The sequence below is a fragment of the Lutra lutra genome, chromosome 15 (genome assembly GCF_902655055.1).
Source record: "Lutra lutra chromosome 15, mLutLut1.2, whole genome shotgun sequence".
NCBI lineage: Eukaryota > Metazoa > Chordata > Mammalia > Carnivora > Mustelidae > Lutra > Lutra lutra.
Window position 1 is genome coordinate 67,921,949 of NC_062292.1, and position 27,358 is coordinate 67,949,306.

A 27,358-nucleotide genomic window follows, 5' to 3' on the forward strand; every position below is an offset into this window, starting at 1 on the left:
GCGACCTAGCCGCTCCCACCCTCCTCCTCCTCAGTCTCTGCTGTGCGCGTCCCTCGCCCTTGGGCCCCCAGAGGGGCCTGGCCTTCTGCTTGTCTTGCTAACCTTCTCCCCCGGCCACCTGGGCCGCTGCCCTCCCTGGCTGGCACCGGGTCCAAGATCTCGGTGCTTGCCCTGGCCCGGTGTGGGGGGACCCTGAGTCAGACACTCTGCCACCTTTGCCACCTACTTCTCTGCCTGTGTGGGAGCAAGAGGAGTCTGGGATGGACAGGGGCCTCCAGCAGGGCCCTGGTTGTACTATTCAGAGCCTGCTTCTCTGCCCTTGTCACCCAGAAGGTGGTGGCCTTCCTGGAGGGCTGGGGGGGGGCAGGTGAGGGAGGCTGGCCTGGGTTCGTTTGGTGTCTGCCTTGGGTACGGGAGTCGGACATGGGCCTGGGGTCTGTCGTCAGGGGTGGTCAGGTTCTGGGTCATGGTGCTCTGCGGTGGGGGGCTCTGCCCACCTCAAGGGATCAGGCTGGGACTCTCTGGGCTCCCTGAGGCCCCCAGTTTGAGGCAATTATCCCACTTGTTAGAGGACAGAAGGCGGTGGCGGGGGGAGCCCGCATCGCCTCAGCATCACTGTCATTGCTGGTGGCTTTTATGAGCCAGTCATGGGGCCGGAGTCCGGCCAACCGTCTGTCCTTCTGTCCCAGTTTGGTGACTTACTCATGGTGGGAGGGGGAGGTGCGAGGTGCTCTGAGCTCTGTGTGGGAAGCTGGACACCTTGCCGGCTTCTGGTTGGCGCCGGGCTGCCCGCCCACCATGGCAGCAAGCGCCCGGCGCTCCAACTTCGGGGAGAACTTACCAGGGTGCTCGCTAAGGGGACAGCGGTGGCTCTCCCTCGGACTGGGAAAGAGGGAGCTCTAAAGGTGCTTTCTTCCCCAGCCGTTCTTGGGGCTCTGCTTTCTGAAAGGCTCAGACAGTGGCCTGGGGCTGGGTATTTATTTTCTCTCCTGCCCCCGTGCTGGGAGCCTGCCAGGGGTTGCTGGTTGGGGGGGGGGATCCTTGTGCAGGCCGCCGTGCCCAGATGCACCTGGCAGGTTCCCAGCATTTAGGGGCACATGGAGTGAAGGTGCGGGAGCTCATCCACATGGGCCTGTGTGAAGGTGTGCGAGCTCATACACACGGGCGTGCGTGAAGGTGTGCGAGCTCATACACACGGGCGTGCGTGAAGGTGTGCGAGCTCATACACATGGGCGTGCGTGAAGGTGTGCGAGCTCATACACATGGGCGTGCGTGAAGGTGTGCGAGCTCATACACATGGGCGTGTGTGAAGGTGTGCGAGCTCACACGGGCGTGCGTGAAGGTGCGGGAGCTCATACTCACGGTTGTGCGTGGAGGTGTGCGAGCTCATACCCAGGGGTGTGTAGACGCCCACTGAGCAGCTGCCACCCCGCGGGGATGAGGGCCAGTGAATGGGAAGATGATTAAGGGATTGGAGGCCGCGGATGGGTGGGGGACCAGGGGTGAGGAGGCAGAGGCCTGCAAGGACTTGGCAGAGGGAGGGCTCACTAGAGCAGGAGGGACTGAGGTTAGACCGCAGATGGACAGCCCTGGGGCCTGGCTTGCCAGTTGAGGAGCCCTAGCTGACTCCCATCACTGCCCCTGCAGTGCCCCCGGGGCCCCTACCCGGGGCCCTGGCTCACACCGCCTCTGCCCCCCGCACCCCCATTTGGGCCACGTGCCCTGGGCTAAGGCAGCTTTCCAGGTGGACATGAGTCGCACCAGCCCAGAGGCCATCAGAGCACCTGGGAGACGTGGTAGTTTGCGCCAGTCTCTGTCTCCCTCCCCACTCACTCTGATGAGCAAGGCCACCCCCATGTGTCAAGGTTGCATCTGAGCCTGCGGGCACTGCGGGTAGACCCCTGGCCTGGGGGACCCCAAGGCAGCTCATTTTTCCTTTTCCTGAGCCTGTGTCCGCCACCTCACCTTTCGGGGAGCCTCGCCATGTTTTTGGCTGGTCCTGGCCGCCGTGCAGACCTGGCGGATGTGCTCCCTGACTCTGCCCGAGACCCCCCGAGTCTGCAGGGGTGGGGAGGCGGCTGTGCCGGCTGTGGGAGCGCTCTGCCTCTGCAGGAAGGCTTCGAGGGGAGGGGCTGGTCTGGAGCTCCGCGTGCTGCTGGCCACACCCAGGCGGGACCATATTTACTCATTTAAACTCACCCTCCCAGGAGGCTCTGGGCTCTAGGCCTGGTCGCTGACCTTGGCTTGGTGCCTCTGGCTGGGTGCTCTGGCCACTCCCCAGGGAGCTGGGCAGACCAGGGAAGCATATAGAAAAGGAGATGTTTTTGTCCTCTGATCAAGGGACCTTCCCCGCCAGCCGTATCCCATTCGCTCTTCCTTTGGAGACCTAACTCGGAAACTCCTGAGATCCCTGGGGACTGGAGGAAGGGAGCGCTGGTCATGCTGTCCCCGTGTGCCACACTCTGTCCCGGGCATGCAGACACCCGGACACTCATCGGTTTTCTGGCATAACTGTTCTGTATAACTGGGGAACCGAGGCAGAGATGGAAGTGGTTTGCTGAGGGCGTCGTCTGCTCCATCCCCTTGCCCCCATGTCACATGAGCCAGCTGGAGTGGGAAGGTCCCTCTTCCCCAGTGAGGAGTTAGGGGCTTTGTCTGAGGTTTAGGGAAGGGTCCTGGCGAGCAGGAGGCCTGGGGAGACCTGGGGGGAGCACAGGATGGCACATTAAGGGAAGGGTGAGCCCCTGGATGCTCCTGGGAGCCCCTGGCCCCGGGGTGGAGGCTGAGGTTTGGTGGGAAGCTGAGGGAGATGTCGCTTTGCTTTCCTGAGAAGGTATCTGGTATCTTTGCCTGATGGCATGCCGTGGCAGGAGGCCCCCAGAAAAGGGACTGAAGGACTCCTACCAGTACCCGTTCGAGCAAGGTGTCACGAGTGGCCCGTGTGGGAAGACAGGCCCGCAGGAACTCAGGCTGGTCTGAAGGCCAGAGGCCTGGCTGACAGGAGCCCGCCCAGGCCCAGAGGTTTGGGACTCTGTCCTGGAAGGAATTGCTTGGACTCCCAGGGGGAGGGAAGCCCCCCGTCATGCAGGGAGCCCACCTCTGCCCCTCATCACTGGTGACAGAGCCGCTTCCCCTTGGAAAGGAGGGAGGGTCCGTGGGGAACATGTGGGGCCCTCAAGAGCCAGTGCTTAGAAAGTGGGTGCCTCCTTTCTTCTAGACCCCGATGCCAGCCCGACCCAGGACTTGCTGGCTTGGGCAGCCCCCGAAAAGGGGGGGTGTCCTGGCAGGGACCGAGGGTGTGGGAGCTGCCTGAGGGGGCCCTGTGGGGGCTTCCAGGCCTGGGGCTCCGTCTCACGCGGGGATGGGTTGGGGACGCCAAGCCCACCCCTGCCTCCCCAGCCAGCTGTCTCCCTGCCTCGGAGCCTTCCCTCCACCTCCACCTTCCCGGGAGTCTTCTCTTCGCGGATCCCTGGTGGCCGCTTCCTTACTCCTCCCGACTTCCCGCCCTGCCCCCGCCGGCAGACGCCTGGTGGGGCTGAGGGTTGGGAGAGTAAGGAGAGCTCATCCCCAAACCTCCGGAGGAGACAGTGGGTGGGGCTGGGGGAGGAGGGGAGGGGTCTGTCTCCGTTCTGGAGTCTTCCTGCTCCAGGCTCCGGTTGGATCAAGCAACATGGAGGCAGGGGGATGGCACGGATGACCTCAGATTTTGAGTGTCTCTCCTTAAAGCGTGCGTGTGTTCTTTGTCCTGCAAGGGGCAGTGGCTGGGGGTGACCAGCCTCCGAGCCCCTTTCCTCCAGCCCCACAGCTGCTTGCTTCTCTGGTGACTCCCCTGTGCACCCCCCAGGGCAGGCCTGTGGGGTCCAGACTGACCGGGTAGGGACAGGTGTCCTGGCCCAGCTGCTCCCTGTTGTTTCTCCCACCTGTCAGCCAGGGGGTGGGGGGGGTGAGGGGATGGCCCAGCAGGGGAGAGTAGGAACCCCTTGGCCCTCTCACCTGCTCCCTGGGGCATGGCCGGGGGAGGGGGCTGGGCATAAAGTGTGGCAGAAGGATGGGGATTAGACAGCGGGCGGGACTCCCCCGCTGGGATTGGGATGGGGGTGCCGGGTTGCAGGCAGAGAAGCTGGTTGACAGGCAGGGGTCGCCCAGGGGTCCGCACACCGTCTGTTCTCGGAAGGGGGGCTGTGAGTGGCATTGGGCGCAAGTGTTTGTGTTGCTGTGAGGCGGACGCGCCCCCCCCCCCCCCCCCCCCCGCCTGGGCCCCTCCAGCCGGGCATCTTAGCCTCACCTGGCTCCTTTCCTGCGAGCAGGGAGCTAATCCCGTAAGAGCCGCCTGGCTGGCTGCCCTGGCCAGCCCAACCCTAGAAGCCATCCTCCCGCCCATCCCCGCCAGGGCTTAGAGGACTGTCCTTCCGCAGAAGGAGACCCAGCCACCACCCTGAGTGGCCCCTTTAAGTCCTCCGTGGCTCCCTGAGGTCGTGCTGTCCCTAGGAGGATTTGCTTTCTCTGATTGGATTGGCCTCTTTTGGGCCCGGCTGTGACTGTAGGGGGACACTCACTTGAGCCTGACCCTCCAGCTTCCCTTTTGTCAGGACAGGTGCTGCCCCCTGTGAGGGCCCCGGCCTCGGGCCTTGTGTCCTGTCTCCTCCGCCTGCTGGTCCAGCAGTCAGGGCCCAGACCCCACCACCTGCCTCGGCCAGAGTGGCCGTGCCCAGCCCTGTGCCCGGGAAGGGAGGGTCCTGGCACCCCCCTAAAGAGCGTCCTTCTGAGACTGCCCACTGTCCTGTCCTCCTCTGTCTCCCTTTCACTCGGGACCCTGCATTCCACAGTCACCCTGTGCCCTCGTTCCACGGGAAGTCCCTCCCCTGCTCTCACCATCAGTCCACCCGCTCGCCGCAGCAGCCGGGCCGGGCCCTGGTGGCATTGCGCTCCTGCTCCCCAACGGCTCTCTGGCCGGCCCGCCCCCAAGGCCCCAGCTGCCACTTTCACTTCTGTCTCCCGAGACCCCAGAGGGAAGTTGGGTGGGGGGTGGAAGGTGACAGACTAACCGTCCCAACCGCTTCAGGCGGCCTGGTCTGGCCGCCACTCTCATCTCTGTGACCTGTGTGCAGGGCCGGCCGCCGTGGGAGGGATGGAGGCTGGACAGCAGGAAGGCCTTCCGGGGACAATGGACCACCGGGCAAGGGCCGGGCCACGAGGGTCAGGGCTCTAACTGGACAGGCAGACGAGCCCTTTGGGACGGGTTGCCCACCAGTCCCCGTTGGCTGGAGGGTCGTGCTGGGGCCTCCGTGCTCCCCTAGACATTTCCAGCTGCCCCTGCTTGGTTGGGTGGCTTCTAACAAAGCAAGCTGGAGTCGCAGAGACGACTCTGAGGCCAAAGCGGCTGCCCTCAGAAGCCCTCCCTGAGCCTAGTGTCTGTCTGGCCTGCACGAGACCGTCCGCTCTCATTTGGAGGCTTGGAAGCAGATTTTAGAAATGAGGCTGGAGGCGGAAGTAAAGAACAGACGGCCCGTCCTCCTCCTGCCCCAGCCTGGGCACTACGGGGTGGGTGGGGTATCTGTCCTGGGAACCCCCCCAGGCAGCTGTGGAGCCCCCATGAAGCTCAGTGATTCTCTGCTGCGGTCCCTCTGTCTCAGGGTCACACCCCCGCCCCGTTCAGGGGAGGGACAAGAGCCCAGGGCCTGTGGGACTGAGAGCTCTGTACCACAGCTACTCTTTCTGGGTTCGGGGATGCCTTCTGGCCACGGTGCCCAGCTCCATCCCAAGGGCCCAGGTGTCCTGGGTGGGGGCGGCCCAGTTCCTGGAATGGGAAGTTGAGCCCTGATGGAATAAGGTCAGAGACAGTATGCAAATCCCCATGCAAATGAGCGGTAGTGAGTCAGTGCGATCTGGCTGCTGGGTAGAGCGTGAAGCAAGGCTCAGGCTTGGGTTCCAGAACCAGCCCCACTAATGACCATGACCGTGACCTTGAGGGGGGCAGTGACTACCCAAGCCCTGGGTCTGATAGGCTTTCCAGGTGTGGTTGGAGTTGGGGAGGCTGCGTCTCTGCGGCCAGGGCGGGGATGTGCCCCCTCTCCCCCTGGTACCGCCCTTGCTGACCACAAGCCTCTGCCAACCCTTTGCCTTGTGTTACGAGGGTTCAGAAAGCACCTTGTGCCTTTATCAGCCCCGTCCCTCCTGTCTTGTGGCCCCCACGCTGTCCTGCCCCCTGGGCTGGAGGACAGTGGGCCAGCCAGGCCAAGTTTTCTGTTACCTCCCCGTGGAGGATCCCACCCCTGACCTCCCTTCCTTTGGGGCCTTTCTAAGGAGCACAGTAGCCAAATGGCTTGGCTGGAAGGGCACTCGGGTACCCTCTTTCCTCCACCCACCCGTTGTACTGACCAGTGGGGTAAAACGTGGGGCGGGGGTGTAACTTACTCAAGGCCACGCAGTCATTTAGGGCCAGAGCAAGGGCTAAAACCCAGGCCTTCGGAACCCCTGCCAAAAGACCCCATGCTTCCCTGGGCTGCCTGTTGCCCAACCACAGCCATCCCTTTTCTGCTAGGATTCCACCTCCTGCCACCCCCAGATTCTTCCTGAGATCAGGCACGGTGGCTTCAGAAAGTTGGGAGGATTTAGGGTGAAGGGTGGTTCCCAGCAGCCAGCCCCGAGGCCCCCAGGGGACAGCCAGAGCTGCGGTGGGCGGTGCTGGAGCCTGGGTGGGGGACTGGCTACTGCCACTGTAGGGCACTGGACACTCTCCGGCCGCTGCAGGAAGGATGGCAGCTAGACTACAGGAAGGACAGGCTGGGGCAGGGAAAGGGGGAGGCTCGGGAGTCAGACCCTCCCTGGAGAGGCGTCTCCTGGGCAGAGAACAGGATGACCCCATCCCAGGGATTTGCCCCGAGGGAAGCCTGGGGTGGGGCTCGGGAGAGGTGTCCAGCGGAAGCGCCCGGCACGCTGGCCACGCCGGCTGCTCAGTCTGGCAGGGCCGCTCCTGTCCCTTCAGCCAAGGCTGCAGTGTTTGCCGCCACTTGCCTTCCTAGGGCACCTGGGACCTGAGACCACCCTGTTCTGGGTCCAGCTATGCCTGGACTGGTCCTCCCCCTCCCCCCAGCCCGCCAGCCCGCCCCCAGGTCCCTGTCGGTGAGTTAAAATTAGCTCAGTGCCCAGGCTAAAAATAGCCCCTGCCCAACCCTGAGACTGCTGGGCTGGGGGAGGGGAGTTCCCGAGGGAGGGGAAGATGGTGGGAACCAGGGGTTTGGGAAGGGAGCCTGCCAAACGGCACTTTGAGGGGAGGAGGATGGGGCTGGGGATTGCCTGTGCCTTTGAAAGCAGACACTGGAACTGTGGGGTGAATGAAGTGGGACCCTGGGCTTGGGGGGCGGTGGAATGGAACAGCAGAGGGGAGGGGGGAGCAGGCTGGGGGCCGTGAGAACTGGGCCGGCCGGGTGGGGGCGAGGGGCACTGCCCTCACTTCCGAGGACCTCAGAGATGGCGAAGGAAGGTGCCCCCTGTGTGTACCCCAGACCTGGGAACCCCAGCACCCTCTTCCTGGGCCCTGTGTGTTAGTGTCGGGGTTCACCTGCCCACCCCTCTCTTGCGGAGCGCACCTCCCTGTGTCTCTGCTTTGAGGGGAGAGGCCAGGAGGGCTGGGAGCCCTGGGATGGCTCAGGACTGAGGGGGCTCCTGGGCTCCCCTCTGGCCCCCGTGGGGGCCTGCCTGCCCTTAGAAGCCCGGATGCCCTCGCCCTCCATGGGGCCTGCCCTCCCCTCTCCGGCTCTTGGCCGGGCTGCAGGATTCAGATGGCAGGCCTGCAGCCTGTCCCGTTGTGCCCCCGTGCCCAGCCCAGCTTTTGGGCGCAGCTGAGCTGCCCCTGGGCCCTGCCCCCCCCCCCCCGCCTCTCCTTGTCTGTCTCTGCCTCACCTCACCCTCGGCCTCCCCCGTCTGGGTGTCTGTCCCCCTCTACCACCCTCCTCCGAGTCTGCCTCGCCACGCCTCCTCCCTCGTTGGTGAGCAGGCTGCTTGAGGCTGCCTGACTGTGGGGGTGACAGGTGGATTGGATTGTCCCCTCCCCCAGTCCCTCCCCCATCCCCTCCCCCGGCGCCCGCTGCCTACTTCATGCCCTGCGGCCCAGCCACGGGGAAGGGGTGGGAGGAGGGATGACAGCTGTCCCCAGCGCCTCCTACCTTCCCCTCCAGTCCTGCCTGCAGCCGGGACCGCCCAAGAGGACGGAGGGCCTGCCTGATGAGCGGAGAGGGGTGCAAGCCCCGTGCTCTGTGACGGGGGCTGCTCGCTCAGCCTCTCTGGGCCCCTGCTGCGTCTGCTGCGTTTGACCTGCCCTGGTGGCGCCCTCGGGTTCCTGGGGGCTGCTGGGCCCCGGGGCAGCAGGCCTGGGGGCGGGGGCATGGGGAGGGAGGAGAGAGGAGCTGGAAGGCGTGTCCGGACGCCCCCAGGAAGGGCATCTGGGCCACAGCTGCTGCAGGTCTGGGAGGCTGCCCTGGCCACCCCCTGCACTCTCCCCACTGGCCCCAGGCCACCCTCACACAGGAACTGAGGTAGCATCATTCTGAAACCTGACAATGGTTTGAATATTGCTCAGGTACCAAGAGGTGTTAAACTGGGGGAGGCCGGGCCTGCTTTTTCTCCCGTGGCCCCTCCAGCCTGAGACCCCCTTTAGGGTACACTTTGCATATTGTTTGCACCTCATTTGCATGTAAATAGAACCCACTTCTATTGGGCCTGGATCCCAGCTTGGACAGGCGGCCCTCTGGGGTCTCTGTCAGGTGGTGTCAGATGAGCCTCCCCAGCCCCGCGTCCTCTCTGTTCCCCGCTTGCTGGGGCTGCCCTGCCACCACCCTTCCCTAAAGAAGGTGGGTCTGTGCCTGCCTCCTGGGCTTGGCCCAGCTGCCATCCCCCTCCCCCTGTGCTCTCTCTGTCCCCACTCCATGCCCCCAGGAGGCCCAGCCTGCCCAGCTCTGTCCTGCCGGCACTGCCTTGAGTGGGAGAAGCAGAAACTGCCAGAGCCTTCCAGGGGCTGCTTTTGGTGACACAGATGCCACCAGCCCAAGGAGCCGTAGCTGGGTCCTAAGGTCAGGCGGGCCCTGGGGCCAGCAGAGCTGGACAGCCAACCCAGCCAACCCCCCTGTGTCCACAGCAGCTGGCCAAGCCCCCTCCAGCCCTGGGCTCCAGGAGAGACAGCCAAAAGTCAGGGCTGGGAGGGCTTCCTAGAGGAGGAGAAGAGGGCCGGGAAGAAGAGGCGGAGTGGGGGCAGGCCAGGCCGGGGAGCAGAGGTGCCATCCGAAGAACAGATGTTTGGGCCTCTGGCTCCTGGCAGTGGGTTAGGTCATCAGGCAGGGGGCTAATTAGGGAGGCCCAGGTGTTCATTAGGATCTTCCTAATTGAGTGGGAGGGAAGCGGGACAGGACGGGCCTCCTTCACCCTGATGGGGTCAGTATAGGGTCCTCGGTGCCCACCCAGGTCGCAGCCACCCTCCCTCCAAAGTCACCGGTGAATTCGTGTTCTGGCCCCGGGGCGCTCAAGACTCTGGGCCATGTGGAGCAGGCAGCATGGGTGGAAAGGGAGGAGGTTATCACAGACTCAGCCCGCTCCGTGGGGGGCTCTTGGTCAGATAGGAGGAAGGACTGCCCAGGGCAGGGGCACCTCGTCCTCTGGCATTGCAGGCACAGGGACAGGAGCAGCAGTGGGCGGGGGGCCCAGGAAGTGTGGAGTCAGGGGCTCCCCTGGCAGAGAGGGGACGGACTGGGCCTGGTTTTTTTGTCCCTGACTCCTCTCTGGTCAGAGGATGCTTGGGGCGGGGGTCCTCTGTGGCTTCCCTGTCTCCTCAGCCCTGATCCCTCTTGCATCCCAGCTCCCCCAGCATGAAGCGGGGGTGGGGGGGTGGTGTAGGAGATCAGCCAGGGAGCTGGTTGCCAGGCGACAGTTGCCTAAGCAACCCCATCCTCTCCATCTCCATGTGCTCGGGGCCGCTCCGCAGACTTCAGAGTCTCACCCTCTGCACCAGGCAGCCCAAGGATGGGGAGGGCTGAGGCCCGGCCCGGAGAGGCGGGCACGCTCGGAGGGCCGGTGGTGTCCAAACGTACAAGTTCAAGGGCACAGTGAGAGGCTGCGGGTCCTGCGGCGGGACTGACCGGAGTTAGACCGCAAGAAGGCCTTCTCACAGGGTCGCGAGGGAGACGGTCCTCGTTTGAGCAGAGCCTTCCTGAGCTCCTCCTTATGGGAGGGTGGAGTGGTGAAAAGGGCGGACGTGGCTCCTGCTCTAGCTCGAGCTCCCGGGGAGCTGGGCATGGAATGGAAGCGCGGGGATGTAGCCAGTGTGCGATGGTGGTAAGTGCTAGAAGGGCAGGGACCCTGACAACCAAGGAACAAGGTCAGACTGCAGGAATGACTTTGCAGGGCTCACCCGAGCACAGAGAGGCTCTCTCCCCACTTGGAGGAAGAGAGAGAACTGGCCCGAAGCTGATAAGAGGCCCACATCCCAGCAAGAATTTGCTTCTGCACAAAAGGCAGTGAGAGGGAGCTGGGAGACTGGGTGGCGGAAAGGAAGGTAGATGCTCTGAGCATGGGAGGGTGGCCGTGAAACCCTTGACACGAGGCCAGGCCAGGCTTTCCAAGAAAAAGCCGTCATCGTGGCCCCCTTGTTCTCCGTGCCCCCTCTCCACCCTACCCAGGGGCCCAGAGTCCTGCAGCTCTGAGAAACACAGCTCTGGGGTCACACTGGGAAACGGACTGATGGGGGCTGAAATCCTTGGGCTGGGGCCTTCCACGTGGTCTTTCGCAGAGATGGGGCCATAGGCAAGGAGTGGGGTGGCTGCTGGGCCACTCAGGGCTACGGGGGCTGGGTGGGTGTTGTCCCGCGGGACAGTAGGGGACCCAGGACCCAAGGAGTACCCGGAGAACAAGGGAGAGAGGAAGAGGTTTGGGACCCCTGTCGGGGAGAGGGGGGTGGAGGATCCCTTTGGTTGTGCGGGAGCGCCACGAGGTTGTTTCCTGAGGTCTCCGGACAGAGCAGAAACTCTCTTTCCAGCTGGGCTAGGGAGAGCCTGGGGGCCCGTCCTAGGGACAGGAACTGATGGGAAGGGGTGTTCCTGGCTCCTCCCAAGTCCAGATTCCCTGCCTCCCCTCCCTCTCCCTTGCCCTCCTTGGCTGAGCTGCCAAGGCTGAGCTCCGCCATCTACTGTGGGACCTTGGGGGCCATGGTTGGGTCGGACTGGAAAGGCTCAGGGTAGACTCAGCAGCCCCTGGGAGTGGGGGCTTGGGAGGGGGTCCCAAACGACAGGTGTGCCTGTCCTCTCTGCTCAGGTTGGGGGCAGTGAGAGCCCACCTGCTGGGCTGTGCTGTAGGGTCTCTGCCTGGAGCTCGGTGGTTGGGAGTCAGGCTGGACCTCCACGGCCAAGGCTCTTCCTCAGACCCAGAGTGGCTTTGGAAAGCGTGGACCTCCTGCTCGCTACCCACCCCGGCCCTTCTCCCAGAAGGCTCCACCTCTGATTCTCCCATTCACAGAGCCCAAGGGGCCATGGGCTCATCGCTTGCCTCCATCCCACCCCAGGTCCATCCAGTCCCGGAGGGCTCGCCCAGCCTGTTTGGGCACTGCCCACACCTGAGCACGGGCACTTCCTGGGTCAGCCTGGGCTTCCCTCGGCACACACTGGTCCGCCCTGGAGTCGCCCAGCTGCGGAAGATGGAGGGGGCGTCTGCATGTTCCTGGAGCCAGCAGCCTCGGTGCACGCCAGCGGCTCGGTCCTTGATCCGTGCTTCGGGGGGTGGCGAGGCTGGGAAGGGCTGGAGCCCAGACTGGGCTCGGGTCCTAGACACGGCGTGGTCCCCCAGAGTGGGCGTCTGCAGGCTGTGCCCTCAGGGCCGCAGCTGCCCCCGTGCCTGTTGTCGTCCCTGAGCTCATGGCCCGTCTGTGTTTACGTGTTGTGCAGACCCAAATGGCCCACAGGGCCCAAAATAGTTGTGGATCGCCGTGGACCCCCGCGCGGAGAAAGCTTGGACTCTGCTGTGGTGGGGTTGTGTGTGTGTGGTGTTTATTTTAAGCAGCAGAAGTGGCTCTTGAAGCAGAACTTTGAGGCAGAGGCCCATGGAGGATAGGGGATACGGGCGTAGAGCAGCCCTCAAGGGAGGGGGAGGGGGCTCTGCAGCCCCGGCCCTACCCAGGCCCCCAGGCTCTGGGCTGTTCTGTGTGCTTGACCCCGGGCTGCAGAGTGCACCTGTCCTGGCACCAGGGTTAGCAGTGCGTGGCCCTGGTAGGAGGTACTCTCTGCACCGGGCACCTCGAATGGCAGTGCCCCTCTAGGCCCGAGGGCAGCTGGCAGACCCAGCTGTCTTTACTCCAGGCGGGTTCTGGGCAGAGTGAGAGGGCTGAGGGCATTTTCCAGGACCCAGACCCTCGGAAGCCAACTGTGTGTGATCTGGAACCCAAGAGCAGCAGCGTTGGTGTAGAAAGAAGCCTGGTCTGGGGGCCCTAGGCCCTGGGTGTAAGCGCCTGCTGCTGCCTCAGGGCACCCCATGTCCCCATCTTGAGGATGGGGTAGATGCCGCCAGCCTCTCCCGGGGTGTGGTGAGCCTGGCCTGCGTGCTGGTGCTAGCCGGGGCTGACTGTCCTCTCGTGACCCTCCCCTCCCCTACCAGGACGCTGTGCAGAAGCTGTCCTGCAGACCATGAACTGAGCCCTGGTCCCAGGCTGTTCATGAGCACAGTGTGAGGTGCGCCGAGACCCGCCACCCAGCGATCCCCTCCCCTCCCTAGCACTGAGGATCCCCGGAGAAGATGGGGAGGAAAAAGATTCAGATCCAGCGAATCACTGACGAGCGGAACCGACAGGTGAGAAGGGGGTATTGGGGCCACGTAGAGTGGGTGAGGGCAGGGAGCTGGCCTTTGCCTCTTCTCCCTCTTGCTAGTCTAAGAGGGCTTCCTTGAGGAGGGGGCCTCTGGAGGCTATTATGGAAGGGGAAGGACTGAACTGGGAGGAGAGGAACCCCAGCTCTCTGTTGCTCTTGGAACTCTGTATCTTAGAACTCCAAGGCTTACCTGCTGCTGTAAGAGGAGACCTGGGTGTCCCCCCGCCCACCCCACCCAGGGCCATACGTCGCTTCAGGCCATGCCCAGGCACACCCTGTTCCCAAGATTAATTCTCCCCGTCTTCCTACACCAGGGGAAGATCTGGGAAGCCCTCCTGTTTTCCTTCCCTGACCCACTCACAACCCCTGGCACGGGGGTGTGGAGCTCTGTCCGTCCATGTTCTCTTCCTTCCATGAGGCAGCTCTGGGCTGCCCTGTGGCCCTACGCTGGCCGGAAGGTGCTGGTCTGTCCCCCCCACCCCCGCCCCCAGGCCAGGGGCTCGAGAGCAGGCTTTTACTGAGCCCCACCCTGCCGCCCGCCCCCCACTGCCCGCAGGTGACATTCACCAAGCGTAAGGTTCGGGCTGATGAAGAAGGCGTACGAGCTGAGCGTGCTGTGTGACTGCGAGATCGCGCTCATCATCTTCAACCACTCAACAAGCTGTTCCAGTACGCCAGCACCGACATGGCCAAGGTCCTGCTCAAGTACACCGAGTACAACGAGCCGCACGAGAGCCGCACCAACGCTGACATCATCGAGGTGGGCCCGCGGGCGCGCAGCACGCTCCCAAGCCCGGACCGAGGAGGCGGGCGGCCTGCCCGCCCGGCCCCGGTGTGCACCCCAGCTGGCTGCTGCCCGCCCGGCCCGCTGCGTCTCCGCTCATGCTTGTGAGGCTGGCAGGACGTCCCGCTGCTCAGTCTCACCTCTGGTTCTCTCTTTTTCTCTCCCTTGTCCATCGTTGGTCTTTTCCTGCATCTGACTCTGTCTCTGTCTCTTTCTTTCTCTGTTTCCAGCTCTCCCGCTCTGCCTCTGTCCCTTTTTGGGTCCCTGAGGTTCAATTTTCTGTTTCAAAATAAGCCAGCATTGTAGGCTATTGGAGGACACAGGCCTTGGAGTCCAGAGGTGGCCTTTCCTGGCCATGTGTCCTCGGGCCATGGTGCCCACCTCCACGAAACAGGGCCCGGGGTGAGCTTGGAAGGGTTGTGGTGGGACTTAAACGAGACAGCCCAGTTCCTGCTTCTCCCACGGGGCGTGCGTGCTTTCAGGGAACAGAACTTCTGCCAGTGAGGCGGGTGCCCGGGAAGCCACAGGCTTGGCCCTCCCGCTTGAACTCCAAAGATGTGGAGGAAGTTACCTTAGTTCTGTAATAGAGAAAACAGATTACTCTCGACTAGAACGGAGACGCACGTTCGTTATCCACTAACGACAGAGCAAGCGTCTGAAGTGTTTAGAGCAGGAAGAGGGAACTCTGGGGTCTGCTCCACACCTACCAGGTGGTCCCCGACGTGGCGAGGGCCCCTGGCAAGGACAGCGTGGGGGGGGTCGCACAGCAGGAGCTTCACGTACGCCGGTTTCCTTGGGCCTCTTCCTCTGTCTCTGCGTCTCTCCCCCTCTTCCTGTGAGCAGGGCTGCCTTTCCCCCGTGGGGTACTGGGGGTGGTCAGACAGGGGCTGGCCCCCTTCCCCTGGCATCAGCCCCCAGCCCATCCCCCCAGGGCCCCGCCCCACCTGTCACCTGGGAAGCAGGCGTCTGTGCCAAGTGCATTGTGGGCCCCCACCCCCCCCACCCCGAGGTGGGGCCCTGGGGCCTGAGCCACACGCGGTTGTCCGTCCCCCCCCCCCCCGCCCCAACCCAGCGCGTGTCCCCACAGTGCCACAGGGAGGAGAGGGGGGTGGCTGGGAAATGCTGGGGACCCAGAGGAGGGGGGTGGGGAGAAGGTAGGAGGGCGCCGAGGACCCCGCCCCGCGGACGCCGGCTGACGCGCTGCTGCGGTTGCAGACCCTGAGGAAGAAGGGCTTCAACGGCTGTGACAGCCCCGAGCCCGACGGGGAGGACTCGCTGGAGCAGAGCCCCCTGCTGGAGGACAAGTACCGGCGCGCCAGCGAGGAGCTGGACGGGCTCTTCCGGCGCTACGGGGTGAGCCCCACTCACCGCGTGTCTGTCGGCCCCCTCCGGCCCCCAGGCGCTGCACAAGAAGCACAGGGAGTGTGAGAGCCCCGAGGCGGACGAGGTGTTTGCCCTGACCCCCCAGACGGAGGAGAAGTATAAAAAGATAGACGAGGAGTTTGATAAAATGATGCAGAGTTATAGACTGGCCGTGAGTAGTCGCATGGGGCCGTCTCCTCGCGGTGCATGGTGTGGCTTCGCGCCGGCCCCTGGCCACCCCCGACGCCCGTCCCGCGCTGCGCGGGCTGGTGGTCACCAGCGAGGCGCCACCCAGCCGCACTGTGGATGCCCATGGCCCTGGCTGAGTCTCCGTGCAGGCAGAGCGCGGGCCGGGAGCGGCCGCAGGGCGTGTGTAGATGACGTGAGGGCCGTAGCCAGCAGGAGAGTAGGGGCCGGGTGTCCGGGGGGCCTACGCAGACACCGCTGGCCCGAGCTGCCCGCTGAGGGAGCACAGGTGACATGGGTCCTGAGCCTCGGTGCAGGCCGTCCCCAGCTGCGTGGGTGCGTGTGGGTCTGTCCTCAGGCCCTCTAACCTGCTCCCCGTGTGTCCCGCCTGGCTGAGGACTAACCTGCCTCCACTGGGGGCCTTCGGGGGTCCCTGGTCCCATCCGCCGCAAGCAGGTCTTTCTCTGGGCCAGAGCTCTGTCCCAAAGCGCTCCCTCCAGCAAACCACCTCCAAGAGGGCCAGGCGGGAGAGCTTGAGCCACGGGCCCTCGCACACACAGCCCAGGATCGAGGAGCCCGGGGCCCGCCTGTCCCTGGGCACAGTGGGTCCAGGGTGGGGGTGTCGCCTGGCCTGACCCCGCTTCTCCATCTTCTGTCTAGTCCGCTGTGCCGGCCCCCAACTTCGCCATGCTGTCACAGTGCCTGTGTCCAGTCAGAGCTCCTGCAGTTCAGCAATCCCAGCAGCTCTCTGGTCACCCCTTCCCTGGTGACGTCATCCCTCACGGACCCACGGCTCCTTTCCCCCAGCAGCCAGCGCTACAGAGGAACAGTGTGTCCCCGGGCCTGCCCCAGCGGCCAGCCAGCGCAGGTGAGGTGGGGGAGGAGGCCTGCCGGGCACTCGGGGATTCCGTTACCAGCAGGAGTTTCCCTTCGCCCAGCACGGCCTTCCGTCGCTGGCTTGGGTGGCTCCTGAGGGAAGGGACCGGGGCTCCTGCGGCTCTGCGGTCCTGGGTCCTGCTGTGGAAGGTGCCGTCCCGCCAGCTCACTGTGGCTCTGTTTGTCCCCAGGGGCCATGCTGGGGGGCGACCTCAACAGTGCTAACGGAGCCTGCCCCAGCCCTGTCGGTGAGTGGTCTGCTCGGTGGCCTCGCGGGCCCCAGGGACCTGGAGGGACCCAGAGGAGATGAGAGGAAGGTCCCAGGGCCCGAGCTGAGCCTCAGGGTGGTCTGCAGCCCTGACTGGCATGGGCGGTCACCAGAGACGGAGGCTCAGGGAATCCTGGACAGACTGGAAGAAGAGACCCACGTCTCCAGCTGGGGAAGAGGGATGCGGGGCTTCTCTGGTGAACGGGGCATCTAGGTGGGATCTGGGGGAAGCCTGTGTATGGTGCTGCTGACGCGTTCCTGCTCGGAACCCCGGCCGCCGACGGCCTCTCCCTGCCCTGTGCTGCTGGCTGGCTGGTGACGATGACTTCAGATGTCACCGTTGACGTCATGCCGACATTCCTGCCGTTCCCGGAGTGATCCGGAAATTGGGATGCAGGCAGCCCCACACTTGGAGGGAACAGTGTGCTCCCGGGGGACAGAGCAAGGTGACCACTCAGGACTGTGGTTGTCCCCACTTCTCTGGGCTTTAGAGCCTGCAGCTTAGCCCCATGGCACCATCCAGTGCATCCTGGGGGTGACTGGGCACCGGGGTCGGGGCGTGGAGAACATGGTGGCCATCCTTCATCTCCGAGGAGGGCAAAGAGGGCCGGAGAAGGGCCTGCAGTCTTCAGGCCAAGGTGGGTCTTCCCTGAGCCCAGGCCCAGCATGTGGAATGCGGGTGGGGGCCTGGCATGGCGTCCAGCCCGCCACGTTGTCCTCGACGAGTCCGTGTTGCCTCTGCCCACCAGGCCTCAAGTTCACCATCCTGGGCTTGAGGTTCACCCTCCTCCTGTCTGCCTCGTGAGGTTCAGCGTGAGGGTTCAGTGAGCTCAGATGACGAGGGGCCTGTGTAGATGGTGGTGCAAACGCACGAGGTCCTTATGACACTGGTGGTCGCCCAGTTGTGGTGGGTGTGTCATCGGTCCCCTGTGACCAGCAACAGCACCACCACGGCCAATGGCTTATCTCCCCAGGGCCATGGGCGTCCTGTCATGTGTACCCCCATCTCTGCCAAAAGCTGCAGTCCTGAGTGGTCGGGGTTGCTCGGGGGGGTCCTTGAGGAGGCCCAAGTCCCAGGCTGCCCTCCCCATCTGCAGCCGGGCCCCCATGAGAAGTCGGGGCAGGTCATGGGGTCGGAAGGTGCTGGACGCCCTGCCCTGTCTGTGTCACCAGAAGGGAGGTGAGGAGGCGAGGCCACCTGGCTTCCGGCTCTGGTGCTTCTCTGCCCCCGTGTGTTCTGGCACACGTCGCCTAGAGCCAGGGGAATAATCCAGTAATTCCGGAGTGAGGGGGCTTCTCCCCTTCTCCCAGGACGGGGGTTTTCGGGGAGGATCAGAGAGCTCAGCAGCCCCCGCGAGCCTGAGCGTGGAGTCCTGGCACAGGGGCAGAGGGCTGGGGTCCGCGTCTGTCCTCTGACACCCTTTCCTTCTCTCAGGGAATGGCTATGTCCAGTGCTCGGGCTTCCCCCGGGCTCCTCCCCGTGGCCAATGGCAGCACTCTGAACAAGGGCATCCCTGCCAAGTCTCCACCTCCGCCCACCCACGGCGCCCAGCTTGGAGCCCCCAGTCGCAAGCCTGACCTGAGGGTCATCACCTCCCAGGGAGGAAAGGGGTTGATGCATCATCTGGTGAGTGGGGGTCTGCACTGAGGGGCAGGGGCTGGGGTGTGGGAAGAGCCGAGCTCCGGCAGGAGGGATGCAGGCCAGCCAGTCTGTGGGACTGCCCAAGGGAGACCACGAGAGCTGGACTTCTTGTGAGCTCTCACTCTCCAGAGGGCCCTCCGAGAGGTCGGAACGTGGACGTGCCACCCATGAGGGCAGGAGGAAGGGACAGGAGGTGGGAGAAAAGGTTCTGTGCCAGGGAGGGGCAGGGGGGAGGTTTGCCAGTGCAACAGAAAGGTGAGCCTTGGATTGTGATGGGTTCCTGACTGGTGGACATCAGGCTGTGGCATTTTCTGGAGTCGGTGTGGACACCAAAGAGCCTTGTCCGGGCTGCACAGCTGTCCTGCTCCTGTGCGAGGAGGTGGACGGGGCGGCTGCAGGGGCCGGGGTGTGAGGCGAGGGCCAGGGCCGCACACTGAACCGCCCCTTGCTTTCATTTCCGCTCCCAGACTGAGGACCACTTAGATCTGGTAAGTGAGGCCCAGAGACATGTGTGGTGGCTTGGAGCCCTGGGTCAGCTGTGTGGCCCCGCGCGGCCCTGGGGAGCGTGCGCCCTGTCCCTCCAGCGGCCGGTGTGCTGTGCCGTGTTTCCTCCATGCTGGGCGGGGTCCAGGGCTGAATGGGGCAGGGGTCGGGGGTCAGGTGTGCACGTGTCTGTACCTGTGTGTATGTGCCTGTCTATGTGCCGTGTTCAACCACACTTCCCCTTCTCTGCGTGTGTGCATGTGCACGCGTGTGTGCATGGGGTAGGGGCCAGCCCCAAGCCTCATTGGGCCTGTCTGCTGGGGCCCCAGGATGCCCATCTTGGGGGGACTGCGCCGGACTTGCCCCCTGGCTCCATCCTGCTGAACATGCTTGGGACCCAGGATGGGGGGCCTCCTTAGCAGGGGAGCCGGCTGGCGACGACAGCGACAGCGCGTTTCCCAGAGCAGCAGAGTTCCCAGGCTGAGCCAGATTTACCTGGGGCTGGGGGGGGGGGAGTGCGGGGGAGGGGGCTCGCCACAGCCCCTCTGCCTGGCCCTGCTGGTCCCGCATGCAGCCCACCTTGCATGTGCTCAGGCAATGGCAGCTGCGCACACGCCCTCCCGTGTCCACACTGGCCATCGCCTGCCGCGAGGGTGGGGCCTCTCCCTCCCCGGTTCCCTGACGGGGGCCAGGGAGGCTGGAAAAGGCAGCGGGCTTCCGCGGCCAACTCGTCGGCAGTTTCGGCCGCGGCGTGGGGCTGGAATAGACAAGTGACTCAGCGGCAGATGGGGCTGACAGCCCCGCACACGTGTGTGCACACGCGGGGCCCGCGCCGCGCCAGGCCCGGCATTCCCTCGCAGAGGCTCGTGCGCTCCGGCAGGGCGTGCGGCGAGACGGGCAGGGAGGACAGCCCAGTCTGCTTCTCCGCCCGGCCATGCGCGTCTCCCACCCCAGGTCTCGGTCTCTCTGGGAACACGCCAGCAGTCCTGCCTGTCTGCGGCCCCCTCCAGACCGAGCCTAGGGCTGTTGGGGGCCTGGGGCCCCAGCTTGGCCTTGGACTGGAGGGCTGGGGGGAAGGCAGCCCACCCTCTCCCCACCTGCCTGGTGCGACCATCCACCAACCGACCCCTTTCCTCCTGCAGAACAATGCCCAGCGCCTCGGGGCCTCCCAGTCCACCCACTCGCTCACCACGCCAGTGGTTTCCGTGGCAACGCCCAGTTTACTCAGCCAGGGCCTCCCCTTCTCCTCCATGCCCACTGCCTACAACACAGGTGAGTGCTTGCGCTCCACGGCTCCCCCCCCCTGGGGCTGGACTGGGACCAGAGGGGGAGCAGGAGAGAGTCGCTAGGGGATGCTCCAGGGGGAGGGGAGCCCCCACCTGACGAAGGTTGCCAGAGTCAGCAAGTAGAAACCGATGTCCACTGAAATTTGAATTTCAAATAAAACACAATTTTTGAGGATAAGTGCGTGTCAAAGACGTTCTTCTGGTAAAATGTTAAAAAATTACTCATTGTTTTGTCTGAAATTCAAGTTAATAAGTAGGTATTCCCCATTTTTAATATAGGACCTGATGGAGAAAGGAGTCCCTGCCCTTAGGGAGCCTCCTGTCTGAGGAGGAGCCAAGCCAGAGGTCGGCTGAGCAGGGGGCCCAGGGCTGAGGAGGGGAGGGGAGGGGAGGGGAGGGGCATGGTCTGGGCAGCACAGCCCAGCACAGCAAGGCTCCCTGGAGTAGGAGGAGGAGGTGAGGGGGCTGATAAAGGTCGGGCAGGGGTGTGCGGGTGGAGAGCTGCTCGGAGACATGGGGGGGGGCCTCTGGGTGGAAGAATTCGGACAGGACACCCAGTGCTCAGGCCATCCTGAGTCCCCCACAGTCCCCTCCAAGGAGCAGTTGGTGGCGCTCTGGGCCGTCCTAGCCTGCACCCCACGCGGGACTTGCTCGTCGGCAAACACCTCCGCACCTTGTGTCTGAGGATTTGTCCCCTGCCGAGACCTCAGGCGCTCCACAGGGTCCCAGTTCTAGGACTGGCTTATGCTGGGGCTGTTTTGTGCTGGATCAGACTAGACCAAAAGGCCCTTAAACTCCCGCCTCCCCAGCCCCTGCTCCAGACAAGTGTACAGATGGTTACACAATCCTGCCTCCTCCCCGGGTACAAAGCTAGAACCGCACCATTGCAGACACAGGGAAGCCCCCCGGGGCAGGACAGGAAGCTGGAGCAGCCCCGCCACGGTGAGGGGCCGGACCCCGCCAACTGCGTCCGCATGCAGATGTCCCTGCCCAGGTGTCATGTGGTCACCCCTCAGCCCTGTGCTTGCGGCCTGTGTCTGTATGGGGCCCGTGGGCAGCCGCAGATGGCTGTGCCCCCAGGGCCAGTCTCCTCTTCTAGAAGAGTCGAGGGCGGGCAGCGTGGGTGGCAGAGAGCAGCACAGACCACTGTTTCAGAGCTCCAGTTTTTGGAAATCCTGAAACGCAGCGGTGGTTTCCTGCCATCATGTCTGGCCCTTGGGAGTCTCCTGAAGCAGGAGGTTAGCGGCCTCTGTGACACTGGGACAGGTGCCCGGCAAGGCCAGACTTTAGACTGTTTGGCAGTGTGGTGTGAAAGCACGTTCTGACCTGGGGCCTGCCCTCGGGGCCCTGCCGGGAGGTGTGGGCCCCCTCGTGCCCTCCCACAAGCTGGGGCTCCGGGTGCGGAAGCTGCTGCAGCCGCTCAGCACACCTCCGTTTCCACAGCAGGTGTTTCCAGGTGGCCCTCCGTGTACAAACGGAAACGCACTGCCGTTCAGCTGTCCGGCGTTCCTAGTCCCTGGCCCCAGCTCAAGTTCTGGCTGAGGGCAGGTCGGCTCCGCTGGTGTCCCGGGAAAGGGGCAGGCCTGGCGGGAGGTCTGCGGGTCGCTTTGGGTCCGGAGCGAGTGGGCTGCCAGGCGGCCTGTCCGCCATGTCCCTCCTCTCCAGGGGGCCCTGGACCTCCACATAGATGGGGCCCCAGTGTGGTGGCGACGTGCGGGACGGGAGCCGGGCCCCTCGCGTCTCCTGGCGGTGGGATGGCAGGCGAGGCAGGAGCTCTTTGAGGATGGCCATCCCTGTCTGTCACATGAGTCCAAGGAACTCCTTCCTGCCCTCGCTCCGCTTTTGTTAAGGACCAGCGTCTCAGCCCCAGTGTTGTTACGAGACCAGAGGCAGGGATCGTCTCCGGGCGAGACTTACAGGTTAGCCAGGAGCTCGGGGTCTCATCTCCACCCAGGGTCCCCCACACCGGACGCTGTGATTGCCTCGCTCGTGAATTAGGAACAGCCCCAGGCCAGTCTTTGGGATCTGTCCTGCGTGCCAGACGCCGTGGTGCGTGCCTGCGTGCCTTCCCTCGCCCGTCAGGCCTCGTGCTGTGCGTGTTGGGCGGACAAGTCCGAGTGCATCGCTTGCCCCAGGTTACGGGGCCTCTGGGGGCCTCGCCCTCGCCCTTCTTGTTCTGTTGCGCAGTGGTGCCATGGTCCCTGCACAAAGACCAGGGCACAGCCGGGGAGCCCTTGAGTGAGAGCGCAGTGGGGGGGCCACGTGGGGTGTGTCTGTGTGCCCCCACAAAGCCATTGCCCTGGGCTCCTCGGGGCACCTCTGCCAAGCAGCCCAGACAGGCTGCCGTGGGAGCGCCCGGTGTGGCGTCAGCTGCACAGACGTCAGCTTCTTCCTTAAGACCGAGACAGGAGCAAGGAGCACCGCCTCAAGGGGAACCCAGCCGGGGCCACAGGGGTTAGGGTACCCTCACCGCCCCTTTGCTCTGCGGGCCCAGCTGGGGCCCATGCCCATCCACCCGGTGGCCGTGCGGACACGGCGGCTCGAACCCCTGGACCCTTGCACGCTGACAGTCTCGCAGCACAGGGACGCGGCCCCGGGGGTGGGGGGTGATGGCAGTTTGCTTCCCTGCGACATGCGCCATGTGCCTGGGGTCCGCACGACACCCGTCTCAGGCACATGAAGACCTGGCTGTGGAAGCTATGATGGTTGGGCATGTGTCAGACCCTCCTGACTTTCCCTCTTTCAGTTGACATCTTGAAAGTGACACCTACCCGTGGTGAAAGGGAAGAGAATAGTTAACCTGTTTTAAAAACGCATCTTCCTCCTGCTGAGAAGCAGCACCTGTGCATTCCCTTCTCGAATTCCCTTATTGGGGTCCCTGCGCTGGGGGGGCCGCTGAGTCCTTCTGTCCTCTCCCCACCCCACGCAGATTACCAGCTGAGCAGCGCCGAGCTCTCCTCCCTCCCGACCTTCAGCTCGCCCGGGGGGCTGTCACTAGGCAGCGTCACCGCCTGGCCGCAGCCCACGCAGCCTGCGCAGCCGCCCCAGCCGCAGCCGCCCCAGCAGCAGCCGCCGCAGCAGCCGCCCCAGCCGCCACAGCCGCCCCAGCAGCCCCAGCCGCAGCCCCATCTGGTCCCCGTGTCTCTCAGCAGCCTGATGTGAGTCCCAGGGCGCCCCGGGGTGGGGTGGGGGGCTCAGGGAAGCAGGGTTGGGGCTGGGAAGAGGAGGCTCCTGTCGGGAGCAGGGTGCACCCCACCGAGGTGCTCTGTCACCAGTGGACGGCACGAGACATGGGGCACGGAGAGGCAGCCCCGGAGCCCCTCCCACGCCAGCCCAGAGCACCAGGCTGTCTTGGGTGACCTAGGGACAGAAAGAACTAACATGGCTCCTTCTCTTCTTTCCCATCTCCCCTCTGGCGGCTCTCCCCTGCGTCCCTCCCTGCCCCACCTCCTCCCTCTCCACTCCCCGCCCCCCCCCTTGCTTCTGTCCTGGTGCCCAGCCCGGGCAGCCCACTGCCTCACGTGGGGGCCGCCCTCACAGTCACCACCCACCCCCACATCAGCATCAAGTCGGAGCCGGTGTCCCCCAGCCGGGAGCGCAGCCCCGCACCGCCCCCTCCAGCCGTGTTCCCGGCCACCCGCCCGAGCCTGGCGACGGCCTCAGCAGCCCCCGCAGGCGGCTCCTACGAGACCGGGGACCGGGACGACGGACGGGGGGACTTCGGGCCCACGCTGGGCCTGCTGCGCCCGGCCCAGGAGCCCGAGGCGGAGGGCCCCGCTGTGAAGAGGATGCGGCTGGACACCTGGGTTACTGTAGCGCCGCCCCTCCCGCCGGCCTGCTGCACCCACGGGGGCCGCCCCTGCCCCTGAGCCCCCACGCTGGGAGGACTCTGGGCCGCCCCCGCCCTGCCACAGGCCCCTCCAAGCCAGCCCAGCCCTGCGGGAGAGGGGAATGGGGGGCGCCTAGCCCGGGGCTGGGGCCCCTGACACCCTGCTCTCCGTGTCTCCTCTCTCCGCAGACATTAAAGTGACGGTTCCCACTCCCCTCCTCTCGCCTCCCTGACGAAGAGCTGACAATCTCACCGCCCCACCCCTCCCTGCCCTGGGCTCCTCCCGCTCGACCCCCACTTCCTTTTGTGCTCCATGTCCTGTTGACGGTTACGTTTGTGTATAATTATTATATTATTATTATTATTATTATATTTTTTTTAATTTGGATTCTCGCTTTGGAGAGGAGGACGGTCCCGTCCCCTCCTTCTGCACCCCCCCGCCATTTCACTGGTTGGGGGGCTGTTTTTTTGCGGGAAGGGGGGACACTTTGCACGTTGTACACATATGCTGCAGGAGGGGGTGGGGAGCCCGATAGGCCTTTGGGACAGGACAGGTGCCGAGCCCTGCATGCAGAGCCCTCCCACCCCGTCCCCCCAGACAGAGGGAAATAACCAAAAAACCTACCAAACAACAAAACCCTTACAACAGACTGAAACTCCAAAGTCAGCTTGTTGGGTGGGTTTGTGTTTTGGGGGGAGGCGAGGCATAGGTTCTGGAAAGGGTCTCTGTGCCTGGGCTCTTCCCGTGGTCACAGGCACCTGGGGCAGAGCACCCCAGCCTGGCCCCCAGCACCCCTGCCCACATACAGCATGCACCCCCGAAGTGTGGGCTTCCGGGCTGGGAAGGGTGCCTGGGATTCTGGGCTGGGAAGGGTGCCTGGGATTCTGAGGCTGGGGGCAGGGTTTGAGGTGGGGACCCCTTGGAAGCACATTTGGAGAGAAAGATGGAGAGCCATGAGGAGGGGCCGAGAGCTGGGGTAAGGGGTGAAACGGGGCCCCCTACCCTCCCTCACGGTTTCTCTGCGATAGTAGTGCAATAGCTCTCTGTCCCTCGCCGACAGCAGCCCCAGAAAACAGGCCAGAAAGTGCAGGGGGGATGGGGAGGGGGATGCTCCGGTGAGGGGCTCAGCGTGCTGGGGCAGGGGTTTGGGGGCTCGCTCTTCCTTGCACGGACCCATCCCGCAGGAGGGACACTGGGCTGGCGTGAGGGTGGGAGGCCACCTCCCTCCTTTGGTCCTGGCCCTCCCCAGTCCCCTCCCAAATCCTCCGGACCCCGACCCCACCTCCCTGCTCTGGGCGTCCTCCTGGTCGGCTACCTTCTGTCCACCACCCCCGGCCGCAGCCCACCTTCCCTCTTGGCTACTGTAATTGTAAATAGCAACCTTTGGAAAACGTTAGCCGTGTAAACAGTCCAGGAAACTGGTTTTTTTTGTTGTTGTTGTATTGATATGAAATGAGATTCTATTTTTGTCAAAGTATATTGTAATAATAATGACTCAAGCGGCCCGTACTGTACAGATGAGACTCCTCGCTGTTCTTGTTCACTGAGCCCGCCCTGCCAGGACCTCAGGCTGGAGCCCAGATCAGACTGGAGGGGGCAGGCCCCCAGCCTGCCATCTGGAGGGACCTGGGCCACACGGGCAGGTGGCGTGTGCAGGCCAGCGGGGCGTGTGGCCCAGTCCTTCCCCTGCACGCTGCTCCCTGGGGCGTCATCCCAGTGGGACAGTAGACGACAGACAGGGCCCACCTTTGCGGTCCTGCCTCTGGGACTCAGCCGTTTGCAGTATTCTGACACTTGACGCAGGGAAGGAACCAGAAGCAAGGGTGTGTGTGACCGCACGTGTCCCTGAGTGTGTACATGAGGCCATCCGGTGTGTGTGTGTGTGTGTTGGCATGGATATACCCGTGTGTGTCTCTGAGCCCGTCTGGGCCAGTCCACGACCCGTGAGAGGTGAGCTCCGAGGGCATGTCCACGTGCGCGTGCCTGGTGTCTGTGGAGGGACGGGAGGCCACCATGCTGCACAACCCTGGCTTCCGGCTCCACACCTCTCCGGCTGGGTCCCTGCCGCCACCCCCTGCCCCTGCTCTGTCCGCCCTCGGCTTTGACAGGTTGGGACCACCATTGTGGGGATCCTGCAGTCGCCCCCTTTGCTTCTCCCTGGGGCCCCGGCTCTCCTGGGCTCCAAGCACGAGTGGCCACCTGGCCCCTGGCCCTTTGCACACATGCAGCTGCCCTTCCTGCTCCTCCCCTGCCCCCACCCTGCTTTCAGGGCCACACTCATGTTCCTCTTCCTTCTGGAAGCTGCTGCTTTGTCTGGGCCATGACCCTCCCTTACTCAGCGTTGAAACCCCAGCTGCTGACTGGGCACACAGCACATCCCGGCCTTCTCCACGGGTTCCTGGAGGGAGTTTTGCAAGTCGAGGCGCCTGAAGCAGGGCCTTGAACTACACTAGGGTATAGTCCTGCGCATGCATCCCCAGAGCCTTGCCCGGCGTCTGGCACGTGGTTGGCGCGGTAAATGCTGAACATGTGAGTGACAGGTGCGCAGTACAGCCTGAGTGAGGCGGTCCCTTCTCAGGCCCGTCCTGCGGGCAGTCCGCCCACCTTTGGAAGCTGGGCTCGGCCACCACTAGACACAGGGGGGCGGGACGAGAGCCCTGCGGCTCACCGTGCGGTAATCACCAGTTTTGCCCTCTGCCTTGTGATGGCAAACCTGGCTTCTGATTACCGTGCGTGTGCGTGTGCGTGTCTTCTCTCTCCCTGGGGGCAGGGTAGGTCTGTGAATGAACATGTGACATTTCTGCAATTCAGTATCCCAAGGTTTCTCTTGGGGGTAGGGGCTCCTGGCTGGCCAGACGCATGGGTCCCTCAAGGGGCGCTTCATTTCTTCCTCTCACAAAGCCGAATTTGCCTCCACCTACTCCTTCCTCCTAAGAACTGGGCGTTTGCCAAAGTAATCAGTGACTGGAGTCCTCCTGGGCCCCGCCCCTCCCCAGCCTTCCCACAGCTTTCAGGGACTGGGCAAGAGGGCCTTCCCGTTCACTGGGACGCACCATTCCCTCCCCACCCCCCCACAACCCCCGCCAGCAGTGCGCTCGATGCAGCAGACTGACCCCTGACCTTTACCCAGCCCTCCCCACCTCGGACAGGAAGGAATTAATGCACCTTCTCTTGATGATTATTTATTTCTTTGGAGAGACAGAAATGATGTAAAAGTGTATCTAGAAATATCTATAACTATATATTTTTAACTGACTCTTTGGAACCCCCTGGGGTGGGCTAGGGGTGAATTCAGGCTTTCGTGGAGGAGAGGAAACCTGAGCCTGGGGACTCTAGTCCTCTCCTCCACCCCGTCAGCGATGGGGGAAGGCGGGGAAGGCGTGGGATTTGTGTGGGGGCAGGGGGCTGGAATGTTCTAGGGAGAATCTGGATTCTCTTTGTCTTCCCCATTCAAGTCCTAGAAGCGAGAGGGAGGGGAGGCATGGGCGTGCCCCCCAAACCTGACAATCACCCACACTCCTGGGGCTGCTCCTGAGTCCTGGGCAGGGCGCGTCCAAGTGTGTGGCTGTTGATTTGTTTTCAATATTTCTTTCCGTGCTGTATGGTGACGCTTTCTTAGTGTTCTACACAATAAGAAGACAAAGTCCTCGGGATTCTTATGAGTTTTGTTTGAAAACTCTTTCACTATATTTGTTGTAAAGAGGTTTACTATTAAAAGAAAAAGAATACACGTTTCTGACACTTGGGCTTGGGTTCTGGTTTCTTTGGTGTGGCCCAAGGGTCCGCTCAGCCCGGTAGGGGT

At 63.9% G+C, this 27,358-nt stretch overlaps 1 protein-coding gene across 1 annotated transcript in view; it reads left to right on the forward strand.

Moving 5' to 3' along the window:
- MEF2D (myocyte enhancer factor 2D) overlaps positions 1 to 25,072 on the forward strand; it is a 28,544-nt gene extending 3,472 nt beyond the window's left edge. Inside the window, 17 exon segments of the mRNA XM_053447793.1 lie at positions 12,631 to 12,822; positions 13,396 to 13,416; positions 13,418 to 13,490; positions 13,493 to 13,599; positions 14,839 to 14,976; positions 15,832 to 15,859; positions 15,862 to 15,888; positions 15,891 to 15,968; positions 15,971 to 16,039; positions 16,239 to 16,295; positions 17,751 to 17,764; positions 17,766 to 17,942; positions 18,425 to 18,445; positions 19,583 to 19,712; positions 22,656 to 22,884; positions 23,226 to 23,532; positions 23,745 to 25,072. Of these exon segments, the coding sequence (XP_053303768.1) occupies positions 12,769 to 12,822; positions 13,396 to 13,416; positions 13,418 to 13,490; positions 13,493 to 13,599; positions 14,839 to 14,976; positions 15,832 to 15,859; positions 15,862 to 15,888; positions 15,891 to 15,968; positions 15,971 to 16,039; positions 16,239 to 16,295; positions 17,751 to 17,764; positions 17,766 to 17,942; positions 18,425 to 18,445; positions 19,583 to 19,712; positions 22,656 to 22,884; positions 23,226 to 23,532; positions 23,745 to 23,756 (1,542 nt within the window). The 5' untranslated portion in view covers positions 12,631 to 12,768 and the 3' untranslated portion in view covers positions 23,757 to 25,072.
- The last annotated feature ends 2,286 nt before the right edge of the window (positions 25,073 to 27,358 follow it).